This window comes from Leptosomus discolor, chromosome 6 (assembly GCF_034619465.1).
Source record: "Leptosomus discolor isolate bLepDis1 chromosome 6, bLepDis1.hap2, whole genome shotgun sequence".
Lineage (NCBI taxonomy): Eukaryota > Metazoa > Chordata > Aves > Leptosomiformes > Leptosomidae > Leptosomus > Leptosomus discolor.
In genome coordinates, this window is record NC_141396.1 from 52563008 (window position 1) to 52576118 (window position 13111).

General features: G+C 41.5%; 1 protein-coding gene across 3 annotated transcripts in view; it reads left to right on the top strand.

Annotated features, from left to right (window-relative positions):
- Positions 1 to 6583: 6583 nt before the first annotated feature.
- The window catches only part of CREM (cAMP responsive element modulator), a 35863-nt gene continuing 29335 nt past the window's right edge, over positions 6584 to 13111 (top strand). For 2 of the 3 annotated variants that reach the window (XM_086467116.1, XM_086467117.1), the window contains exons 1-2: positions 6584 to 6654; positions 12174 to 12297. In XM_086467116.1, coding sequence (XP_086323242.1) covers positions 12178 to 12297 — 120 coding nt within the window. In that variant the 5' untranslated portion in view covers positions 6584 to 6654; positions 12174 to 12177. Of the gene's footprint in view, positions 6655 to 11489; positions 11531 to 12173; positions 12298 to 13111 lie in introns of those variants that run through there. The other variant, XM_086467114.1, reaches the window with a different exon arrangement.

Genomic DNA, 13111 nt, shown 5'->3' on the forward strand with positions numbered 1-13111 from the left:
AACCCCAGCTGCTCTTTGACTTCGGGAGGGGGGGGGGGGGTGTATGTATAAATACACGTAGATGGAAGAAAAACATTTGAACTCAGTCATTGCACAACCCTTAGTGTTGATGACTCTTCGACAATACAACCTAGCTTTGAGACAAGGTTGGGCTTGCAGAGCTGTTATTTCCAGAAAAAAAAAAAAAAAAGGAAAAAAGAGCAAGTAATATCTGTCTTCACTAAAATATGATAAATAGGAAACATATAGTGCCCATTTCTAAAGCATCATTTTCCAAATTAAACTAGACATCATTCCACTGACAGTTTTTTTTGAGAAATGATTTTATATATTTATCTCGCAAATAGTTCAGTAACCCACATTTTTCATACCTAATGGAGACTGAAACCTCCTGTAATGGGCAAAAGTGGTAGGTAAATAGAATGAGAAAAAGCAGTTCATAAATAAGGCAGCTGACAAAACAGCATCATCAAGGAGATAGATTAGTTGGGCTAGCACTTTGTAAAAGAGATTTCCTCTTCAGAAAAAATATGTTGCTTTAGCCATTTATGTCTATTACTGGTAGATTAAGAACTAACAGCCCTTGACACAAAAGAAATAGAAAAGCGCTCTCACATAAACTACATTGTGAATAGTCTGACAATCTCCCGTTACACTGAATACCATTTAATTATTGTTCACTTGTATCTCTTCCTTCTCTTTGTAGCTCCCAGACACCTTTATTTTGCATCTAGTGAGCTCCATTTATTCAGTTGCTTTTGCTTTTCAATTTTTATTCTTCATTCTTGTTCTTCATTCCTCACTGTCATTTACAACCATCTACCACCACCAAAAAAAACCTGCTCCCCCATCGAAAACAACCTACAGGTGCTAGAAAACCTAGTCTACAGCCAGACTGTTAACCAATGCAAATTATTCTTAGTAATTTTTTTCATATTTTCATTGTGTATTTTTGAATGAATATGACATCTTTATGTGTGTTTCTTTTTTACTGCATTATCCGAATGGTTATGTCATGCACCTTTGTGTGAAGTAGTTTCTCAATGTTTTATTAGTGCCTGCCACATTATTGCATTGGGTTATGTTACTTTACAGGATAAACCTTTTGCAGAGCGTGATCATATGCAGTTTGTGGCATGCACATTCCTGTGGTCCACTATATTCACATTAAGCTACATGAGCCTTTTTAAACCTTTCAGGAAGCTTTTCACACTGGCAACTCTTTTTTATGTGTACTTCTTTTAACTAAAGTAGTAGTAAAGTGTTACATATTTAAATTTTAAATAGAACTCAAGCAGCTCTTTGGAAAGTGACATCAGTTAATAGTCATGTTGTAAGTACAAAGTCATGTTTTATACAAACCTTATACTTTTCACCAAAGAAGTTCAAAGATCTCTACAAACAGTAATATATTGTAAATGGTTAAGAATACCGTGAAGGACATACTATGTTCATGTTATGAGGAAACTATTACATAGGGAAGGTTCGTTATTCAGCAGAGGAAATGAGAAAATTTCATGTAATAGATCTCAGTCACCATCCTTTTTTTCTGCTGCAGCAGAAATACCATCATGCATATATCTTGAACTCATCAGTCAATCCTTTAAACATTTCAGCCGCCTTACACTGTTGCCTAGTCAGAATATTATTTTTCCACTATAATAATTTCTCTCATGAAATGAGTACGTGTCAAACAAGTACACGGTGATTCATAGAATGTCAAGTTATGGTGAGAATGCCAAACTATGGGTTTCCCCTTTTTTCCTTCATTCTGGCTCCACTATGCAAGGGGACAGCAGTGCTGGAGACCTGACATAGGAATGGTAGATGAGAAAACAGACACTGTGAATCGTGTCTCATAAAGCTTTTCTTACCAACACCAGGCGACATATCTAACTACACATTCACAAATCATTTTAGTTGTTTTCAGTGGTATTCAAGCAGTGATTAATAATGTGACCACGGTTCAGCTGCTAGTGTACTCTGCTTTGCTTTGGCATGTTTTGGTGCATCAGTAAGTACCCCTCCTTTCAAATGACAGGACATACCAGATAGTAGCACATTACTTGTGACTCCTGTTTAGTCTTTATAAAGTAAGATTTCTGATTATAAATCCTAAAAAAGTAAAAAAAAAAACAACCCAACCTATCAAAAAAAAACCAAACCAACCCCACAAACCATCCACACTGAAATGTTGTATTTCAGACTGTACATCTGTGCTTTGGAGTGTAAAATATCAAGCATTACTGCAGGTCATTCTCCAAAATCAAATCATTACAAAGAAAATCAAAGTCATGATATATGTACTTGATACTGCCTTCAACAATAATAACCTCCAAGCCTTCCAAATAAAGAAATCCTGTTATTTATACGACACAAGCAGTGTTGAGCTAGCTGAGGTACTCACAGCTGTTAGGCCAGACTTCTCACTAAGCCATACCTGGGCCTCCTCAAGACTATCCATTGCTGTGCTTCTGCCTTCTGCCACCCACAAAAGTCAAGGCAGTGCCTTAGCTCCGCACTAATTCAGGCAGCATTGATTTTCAGAGGTTCCAGTGATGGGCAACAGTGAAAAATAAGAATAAAAGGCTCAGTAATTTGCTCTTACACTACTCTTATGGTCACTCAGTCTTACTTCCATCTTAACGTAGTTGAGGAAAGGAAACATAACTAAATACTTATAATCTAACAGACATGTCACATTTTTTAAAACCAATATACATCCAGGAAAAAGCCCAACAATTTACAAAGCTCTTATTTTTTACAATATTGTTCAATATTTGCCTTTTTAAGTGTGTGCCATTTCTGTTCCTATTTCTAAGCCAATGAAAATGCGTATTTTTCTTGCATTGCTAGCAGATTATAAAAAAAATGGTAAAATAAATGATTAGTCTTATATTTTATATTCATTATAGTATTTTGTATTTTATACTCATTACAGAGAACAGATTAGGCAAGAAGTACACTGTTTTGGAAGGATCATGATTCTGTTGCAGCATGAGGGTATTCGTTACTTCTGACTTTCATCACACTTACAAAATAAGTTGTGAAAACAGTGGCTGTGTGTTGACTGCATGTTGCTGTGGCCACTCTACAAGTTCTGCACTTGTCCTTCACTTCCTTCAGAGGCAGTGAAAGAGTAGAGGTAGGGTTATTTCATGACCAGCTAAAACTTGAGTGGTCCACGAAGAGATCTATGATGCAAGTATTTTACGATGATTCAGTCTCTTTCAGGTTCATATACCCAATAATGAAGTAATTTGTGATCTCCTATGAGAATAATTATAAATGTGCAATCTTTGAGGAGACATCAAATAGCAGATTGCGTAAGTGAAGAAAAACAGAACGCTGTTAGAACGGCTAACAGTGAGCTTCGTTAGTGCTACGTGAGAGTACATTTACTGGACATCTGTTAGCTAAGCATTCAGTGGGAATTATTTCTGACGTAATAAACTACCTGTAAGTTATAATTTTCTTTATATAAATAACATTTAGGGCATTTCAGACATAATTTAAATAAAGGTTTTTCTTTAACCTAGAAGTTGTATTTCATCATTCCAAAACGTTTAGGCTGCATAGGTGTGGAATGGGCTGAAAAGAGATAAATGTGACACACCAAATGGCTCCAAGATGGAAAAAAAAAAATCACAGAACAAACATTTAAACAAGATGGCAATACTGGGATCATTTCTATAATGCATAATCAACACAAAATTATTAAAGAGCAGTATTATTTCAAATAGAATGCCAGTCTTATTTTCCTGAATGTCTGAATCCTAATTAAAAAGAAATTTACAGGCAATATAAGCAGCATAGCCCTTTTTCTGTCTTTACTTATGACAATCTATGAACATTTTGACAAGAAAACTACATAGGTGTTTCACAAGTGTAACTGAAATGCACCAAGTTATTTTAACCCTATTCCTTAAAAAAAAATATTTAAAAGGTAGCTGTAAAGACCCAATATGTAAAAACAGTTGTCTGAATATTACATAGATGTAATATGCATCAGGTTGGACATTTCAGGTTAGAGAGAAAAGATGACCTGAGCAGTCATTTTGATGGCAGCAAAGTGCCTGGATTTCAAATTTATGTTCAGAACCATCTTGTGTAAATTACGACAATCATAAAGAATCTTGGCCTGCAGCAGCCTTCTTATGGATTGCTTTTGGTCTTGGCATTTGCAATTCAATTGGTTTGTATCAGGGATGGATGCCAACTTAATTAGAACCATTTTAAAGTGATGCACTTCTGTAGCAAAGGTCATTTTGGTCTTAGCTAACAGATACTGTACCCCAAGCCCGCCACAGTAAGAACACAATGCTTCCTCTTCGTTTCCCTCCTCTTCCAGCCCACCAAGTCCTGTGAGCCGTATCACGAGCTGAAGCTGGTTAGTCGTCTTTATATCACCATGGACTAAATCCCTTCGGCAGTTCGCTCACTCCTCTGATACACCTCATTAAATTATCAGAGAGAAGAGGTATAAATAGTAATAACTTCTTAGTTAAACCTTTCAAAGCTGCTTATGGCTTACTTGGAAACTAATAGAAAATAACTGCTTTTCCAAATCCACGCTGTAAGAGTTCCATGGAAATTCTCAGCTTGTTTATAAATAACTCGCTCCAGTGGTTTCCGTTATTCAACGCACTCATATGGAATTTCTTCCTGTTTGTAATCAGACTTCTACCTTCAAAAATATTTTTGAAATGCTACTAGTATCACAACAGCTACTTTTGGCTTTTTGAGTAACTAAGACAAGACAGAATTTCTTCCAAAGGCTTCAGCAGTTATTCTCAGTAGGTTGACACTTGCCTGCTCATTTGATTATCTTATTATTCTATCAAACATTCTCTAACTGACCAGAGGTTTTCTAGTAAAGCACACATTTTGATGAATAGGCATAACAATATTGTACCTAATGGGTTCGCTGTCAAACCAGAAGTTTATTAATCGTGGGAAGAGAAACTCCTATTTAAAACCCTGAAAAGACACGTAAAATATATGAAACACACAAAAGGAGGGAAACAGAACTCAAAACAGGAAGGGGGTGTTGTTCAGTATTTCAACAAAGGAAATGTAGGATGAAAACGAAAAACTTGCATAAGCAATAGGGACATTAAAAATTCTGTTTACTTTGCACTAAATTGTGATTTTGATAGCTGTGTTAAATAACTTCTGTGATGCAAATTAACAAATTTATATGCTTAGAGGCAAAAACCTTTGCAAATAAATCTAATTCATCTTTCACAAAGTCAAAGGTAAGAGTTATTTGGCTTTTTTTAAACACAGGAAAGCGGTATCCAAGTTCTCTTCATTCCATGAATAAAACTGAATATTTTACCTGTATGGACTTATTACCAACCCTGACACACACATCCTCCAATTTTCCAATCACAAAGTGTCATGTGAAATTAACTTCGGTTTTTCATTCTTATTTAGCACACTATTGAATAGTTTCTCACAGAAAAAAACCCAACCACACAGAAATGGGTAAATACAGCCTGTGCCTTCAGAAGCTAAGTATGCGTAGTTTAACTGTAGTATGATCCCTTCTGGCACTACTTTGTAAAATACTGAGCAGCAGTAAGACATACAACGTTAAAACACCACTAGTAACGGCGTTTAGGCCCCAAGCATTTACAGCATTTTAGTATTACTGAAACGGAGACTATTGGCCTTACACTTCCTGGAACAAGAAATGCTCAAACGCGCAGCACGGACCGAACATGACTCATGACATTCGAGCGTGTCCTGCGGCACCGAGCGGGCAAACACACACGTAGCTCCCGGACATTATCTCTTGGCAAGTTCTCGTTTATTTAGCCGAGGAAGTACAAAACAAGATGTCACACTTCAAAAGCACAAACGCGCAGCATCGGCAATGACGGCCGTAAGGGATGTGCTTCCAGGCACCGGCAGAACCTAAGAACCAGCTGCGAGCACCAGCCCTGCGAGCTGCCCGTCCCGGCGGCCGACGCTGCCGGTCCCTCGGCAAGTCTCCCTCTACCTCCCTACTCCGGCACCGCGACGAGGACCACCAGCCCTGGGGGCGGCTCGGGGAACGCGCCGGCCGCGCCTTGGCGGGGCTCCGCGGGGAAGCCGCTCCGCCGAGGGCCGGCGCGTCTCGGCCCACCAGCCGCCCTTATCGGCGGAGCCCAGCCGGCGCGGCGAGCGGCCGGCACCGCACCCCTGCTATCGTGCACCCCGAGTGCAAGCCCTATCCAGGGAGCGGGGCCGTCCGCCCGGCCCGAGCCGACCCAAGCCAGCCCGGTGCCGCCGCCCGCCTCCGCGGGAAGACCCCGCCGGGCCGCCACGCTCCCCCCGTCAGAGGTGGACCCCCCCCTCCCCCCCACTCCCGGCAGAAGGCTGATCCCGCCCCCCCCAGCCAATGAGAGGCGCTGCCCGCAGTCTCGCGGCAGCGGTTGGCCAACCCGCCAACCGTTTGGCGCCCCGTAACCAATCGGCGGCCCCGCCAGAGCACCGGCTCCTCCTCCTTCCGCGGCCGCTGGGGCTGGGAGTCGCCGCAGACGCCATTTCCTCAGCGCCCCCGCGGCGGCGCGGCTGCATCAGCGCTGACGTGAGGCCGACGTGCGGCTCCGCCCGGCCCAATCCCCCCCACCCCCTGTGACGGGGGCAGCACGTACAGGGCGGCGGGTGAGTGCGGGAGGGGGCGGGGACACGTGTGCGCGCAGCCCGACCCCCTGCGGGCCAGGAGCGGGGGAGCGCAGAGGGCAGCGGCCAGCCCCGGCAGCGCGGAGGGACGGGGAGGGGAAGAGGAAGGGGGGCGCTGTGCCGGCCGGCTCGTTCCCTGCCGCCGGGAGCGCGCAGGAGGGGGCGGAGGCGCGGCCCCGCCGGCGGCTGGGAGCGCGCCGCGCGCTGGGAGAGCCGCGCGGGGCCCGGCTCCCCCGGCGCGGCTCTGTCGGGCAGCTCCGGTGCGCCCGGACAGGCCGAGACAGGGGGCGTGCGGAGCGCCACGCTCCGTTACAGCCCGGGAGCCGGGGTGCTCGCCGGGCCTGGCAGGCTGCGGCTCGGCCCTTCCTCCGGAGCGGGGCTGGGGAGGGAGACCGGCTCGACTCGCTTGTCGGCGGTCCGGCGAGGGAGGGGACGGGGCAGCGTGCCTTCCCGCTGCAGTCAGCGCGCCCCGGGACGGCAGGCCCCGAGCCGAGGTCTTGTTTAGAGTGCGAGGGTTTGGTGTGCCGTGTCAGCCATCCCACCGCGTGCTGAGCGGAGCCGCACGTTCAATGACTCCGCAGATACCCGTGGTTCAGCGGTCCCCTTACCGAGCCAGGGGCTGCTTGGGCTCTTATGAACGGGAACCGTGTGTCCGCTTCACCGCAGCCTCGGCGCTGTCCTCTCCGGATTATTGAGGCAGATGCAGAGTGACGGTAGCGGGCTTCTGCTTCCAGTAATGGCAGATCGGCGGTTTAATTTTTTTTTTTTTGAGGCTCTTGTTAAGGTATTCTAGGAAGAAAATGATGAGGAAGAAAACGAGGAAACACGTTAGAGTTCAGGAAGTACAGGAAACTTAGTGTTCTGCTGATACTGAAAACAGAAAGATTACACTCAGAATCTGGTCTCTTGCACTGTTGCGCGTTTTACTTGGCTGAACGCTGTGGCCGCCTTGTCAGCTCCTCGTGTGCTTCACAAAGCAGTGTAGTCAAACAGATTATAGGCTTCAGAACTGAAAACACAATGCTCTTCTGAAACTAGTGCATTCTGAGAGTTTCCGCAATCACCGTGGGGTCATCAATAAACGCAAAACAGGTGTTTGTAAATCCACATCCTTGCCTTCTAGTAACTTCCCTGTGAATAAAAACCTTCAAGGAAATTTGGAGCAAGGGCTGATACTTAGCCCCTTACAATTTTTTTTGTAATAAGCCACCCTTGTAAACAGTCTCTGAACTATAAAGTATTGTTGAAATAAAGAAGTTGTCTTTAAAATGTCTCTGGCTACTTCATTATAATCACACATTTCCAGTTATGCAAAATACTGTGTCAATTTGCTTATGCACTTTTAATTTCACCAAGAGACATTAAATATTTGTATTAGTATTCAGTGATGTAATTGTCAAACAAACAGCACTAATGGGGGGAGTGAAAGGATTTTTTCCTGCTCTTTATTACACAAAAGCACATCCCGATGGGGTGCTAGCCTTCACTTTTTACCTATGGACCAAAATATAAAAGGTTCACACCTTTAGCTGTAAATGGCTTCCCATTTTCTAGGTCATCTGGGCAGTGCTTTGCTTTAGCTGGTGCTGTCTGTCAGTATTGTTCTGTCAGGGATGCTGCTGCTATCAGCTGACGAAGCTTTTGATGTGCACTATATACATCTTCTTAATCAGTGTTTACCTGCTGCTGACCTGCTGTAGGTTAGTCTCATCGTAACCACGTGCTAATATGTATTGAAATGTTAGTAGCTAGTTAACCTCCTGCTAGATCCTGAAGATTTCTTTGCTATTTCGTAGGAAGAAGCAGGTATCTGCCTACATTATGGAAAGCCATTTTTTGCCCCCTTTTTATGGGAGGGGAGAGGTATAACTTGTTTATTAATTTAAAAATCCAGACTAATACTTAAAATTATTGTTCTGTGATGGTAAGCAACCATGGTGGAAAATATAAGAAATGAATATATTAATACTGAATGAGAGACTAAAGCTTGTCTATAATTAATCATGCAATGAAGAGAAACATGGAATTTTAAACAGGACCTAAGACTCCAATACTTTATAACTATTTGCTTGGTTTTCCTTTCAAATCGGAGGAAGGTAATGAAAACTTTAAAGTATGATGTGTACTACTACTGATACGCTTTTGTAAAGCATTTTAAGTGCTTGGCAAAAGATTTTTCTTTTTTCTTATTTTGAAAATTAAAAGCAATAAATACATTGGAATTTGCTTGCTGTGTAGACTGATTGAGTGTGATACATGTGTAAACTGTTTCTGTTAGTAGTTTCTGGATTGGATTAATAACTATTTCTTACCACAGTCTGTATTAGTGATGTTTTAGAAAAAAAAACTATAGTTATGATCTTGCTCTGTATTCTTCTGTATATTTATTAAAGAGAGTTTGATATGTTAATGATAAAATTATACAAAACCTGTACAACTCAGGTTATAGGAATCCGAGAGTTTATGAGAGTGCACTAAAGACAGTGATAAGCTGGACTGGACTGTGAAATCCAGAAGTTCTTGGCATGCGTGGTCTTGAGCCATGACAAGCCCACGTGAAGTGACATGGCCCTGTGTGGCTCTACCACTTCTAACCCTGTGGGCTGAAATGACTGCGACTGACCTTCACCTGCTCGTTTAGTAACCCCCTGTGGTTATGTCTGCCGAAGATTCATAAGCTTGTAACATGTCTGAATTATGACACTTATGTGCTGCATCTTTAGTCATCTTTCTCATTGAAGTTTTATGGCAAGATAACTACGATTTTACGATTACTTGGGCTCTTTGTAATTTTTATTTTGGTTTTGTAGGCTATAGTTAGGTCTTTATATTTGGATGGCATTTTTAGTCTGTTTACAAACATACTAGAATTACCAGGTTGTCAAAAAGTGGATTTTAGTGTTTCTAGAAAGAATATTCACTGTGTTCTAGTCAAAAAAAAAAAAAAAAGCGCTAATTAAAAGCAGTATACAAATCTTCAGATTTTAGTCCAGTTTGCTAAATATTTAAAATAAGCAATCATTTGTGTTGAGTCAGAATATACACAATCACAGATGGAATATCTATTTAAATTCTTGAGTTTTTAATGTATGTCATAAGTTATTAATTATACTTGTCACTTCATTGTCATGTATAATATTTGCTGTTGTTTTTCTGATTTAACATAGACAATCTAAAAAATACAGTCCTTTCTCTGTACCATATTTTGTAAAATACTAGGAGTAACTTTTTGTTGGCTTTTCTGTTGTGCTGATGCACTTTTCATAGCTATTTGCTAACTCGGTTACTGGAGCACAGCAGATGAAAAGACTTTGGGAGAAAAATCCTGATAATCAAAGTAGTAAAAATAAATATTTTTTTATAATGTTCTGCAGTCAGGAGGAATTCAGCTAAAATTTAAAAACTAAACGCTGTTTTGTACAACATGAAGAATGGTTCTCTGTAAAATTTCCGTGGAGTGTGTTCAGTGGGAATAAAAGTACTTGGGTTTTTTCCAGCAGTAGGTTATCTGTGACAGATGGCTTTGGGTAAGAAAATACTTCAGGGCCTGTATAAAGTGAATTAATTCTGACTAGATTCCCATCTTTAGGAAGAGACTGGTATTAATATGTTGCCAGTACCTATGCATTATTTAATCTCCCTTGGTGTGTGAGCTGTTCTGAAGCTTATGGAGACATTCTTACATGAACCAGACAGGTTTTTGTTATTTTTATATTGAATGCATATATAAACCCAGACTGATTTAATAAGATGAACAACTTGTTATGGAAAACAATGGTGGAAAGCTTGGTGAAAACATTTTCCCCAGAGTTGCTCAACTTCAGTGTATTTCAGTAGATCTTTAATTAGATTGTTTCTAGGGAAAAAGGTAATTAATGGTAACTAACAAGTCTGGCATGTAGAAAGATTTTAGCTGTAAAATGTCTCCTTATGAATGTAATCTGAATTGATACTGGCATAGAGTATGTAACTTCTGTTGGCAGAAATACTAACATTAACCCATAAAATCTTGAATTGTGTGCTGCTTGGCTACCACTAGCTGTAGGACTAGTCAGGTCAGTAGAATATCATTGGAGGGATATAAGCTAGAAATACGCTTCTTTGCATCATTTGACTGGATTCCTTTCCATATTTTCATGCCTTTATTCTAGGAAAAAAGGGTGATTTAAAAAAAATAATAAAATATTTATTTATTCTCCTCAAACATTGTGGAGCATTCTGTAAAATAGTGCCACAAAAGGAGCTGGGTTTACATTTAATTTGATTTAATGTAGTTAACTTTTAACATGTGGGACTACATGCAGGAGCCTGGGAATCAGGTGTGTAGCAGACTTTTTCCCCGTCTCTTCCATCTCTCGGTGTTAAGACCTGAGAAGAAACTGCAGGAACTATCAGCCAGTTGAAGTCATTGAACTTTGCGTTCAGACAGGCTTGCCGCCCCCTAGTTACGGCAACTGAACCCGAGGAAGCGAGATTTACTGCCTCTTAAATCCCTCAACTATATCCTGTCTCCCTTTTGACTATATCCTGTCTCCCTTTTCCGGCCTCAGTTCCTTGTGCAGGGAAGGTGTAGGTGGGAGTGTGCCCGCAGGGCTCCTGCCTGCCCCTGCCCGACCTGTTGCCATGGCAGTGTTAGTGTCACCACCTGTCCAATGCGCTACACCTTCAGTGTCTTCGTTCTGTTTGTAAACAAACCTGTTGCCATGGCAGCGGTAGTGCCATCTCCTGCCTGATGCTACACCTTCAGTGCAGGGTTTGGTAGGAGAGGAAGTGATCTGAGGAGAACCAGTCTTCTGTTTTAAAACACACCTTCCACTATGACTAGGCATGCCAAGAAATATGGAGAGGCAACTGTGAGGTAATTGCATTTTTATATAGCAGATATATTTGGAAGCTTTCGCTATGGCGTTTAAACTCATAGCTTAAATTGAGGGTCAGGTAGTTGTTTATTATTCTATGAAACTTGCCCTACTTTTAAAACTTTAAAATGAGGAAAATAGTTGTGGGTCTTGAGCCACGAGTAGTTTAAAGACAATTCAAGTGTAGATCTTGACCAGGGGTTAGTATCTCAGAAGGTTCCAGAGGGCTGTAGCAGCACGTGGCTGATGGTCAACTTGAACCTTATCTGGTGGGAGACACGAGGCATGAGGGACCTGCTGTGGGCAGTGCTGCTGAGCTGCTCTGGAGCGCTGCCCTCCCAGCCCTGCTGTCAACACTGCACGGGACCCCGGGACTCTCTGCTTGTCCCTTCCCTGAGGACCATTTCCAGAACTGCCTCTTCTTGCAGCTTTCCAAAGTACTTGTTTTAGAGCTCTTGGCTGTATGAATGAATATTTTTAGTACAGGGGAACAGGAACAAAGGATTTCAGTTAATCTGATAGCTTTAAGAAATCTGTTTATTTTCTGTTGTTTGTTAGTTGTCTGCTCCAAATATAAAATAGCCTGGAATTGCTCTTTTCTCCCTAGGTGGCTTATTTAGATGTGTATGTACTTCCTTTTAGACAGATGACCATGGAAATGGTTGAATCACCACAGGATGACAACGCTGTGGAGCCTGTGCCAGAGAGAGATCCTGGTCACCTTCAGAATCGGCCAGGCCAAAGTCATATTTCCCCAGGATCTGAGGTAAGCTGAAATGGGGAAAGATGAGAAGAATCAGTAAAGCGATATTCAGAACTGCTATGATTTTTAAATTATCAATTTGTATGGAGCTCTCATGTTCTACAAGTCTTGTTATTAAATAGGAAAAAAACAGCAAAGGTATACTAAAAACTTTGCCTGCAGTGTTTAACAAAAGGGTGGTATAACATCAGGTCTGTTAAAAGGTGACGCTTTTCGGAGACTGCACTTTTCCGAGTGATCAGTAGGCACTTTTTTTTTTTTTTCTCATTTTCCAAGATGATTTTGATATGGAGATGGGAATAGGGTCTTAGAGTTGTGGTGGCTGCAGGATCAAACATAGCTAAAATATGTGTATCTTGAAGGTATGTTGTATAATGAAAACAAAAAACAAATAAAAATAAGCATGGTTCTTTCCTAGTTCCAGTTTTTGTACAGCACGTGTTTTGTCTTCTTGCAAGTACATTTTTGATGTGTGCTTGTTTTGTTTCATTCATGTGCACCCAATGATAGTGTCTGGAGTTCTAAAAATATACTTTATATATTCTGTATGGTAGTCGTACCTGGATTCTTCTTTGGTAGTTAATGGATAAAAGATATCATAGTAGTAATTGTCAAATATTAAAAATAAGCACTGAAACATTCAGTGCTTGACAGCAACAATGTTCTTGCCAGTACCAAGATTCGTAGCTTCAGGAAGCTGTAGAGACCCCTTAGAAGGATCTTCAAAAACCCTTTGTGAAACAAAGGAACTGATTTTTAAAAATACCTTACAGAATTTCTTCATAATTGTAAGTTAGAAGTTACTCAGTAAGATTTG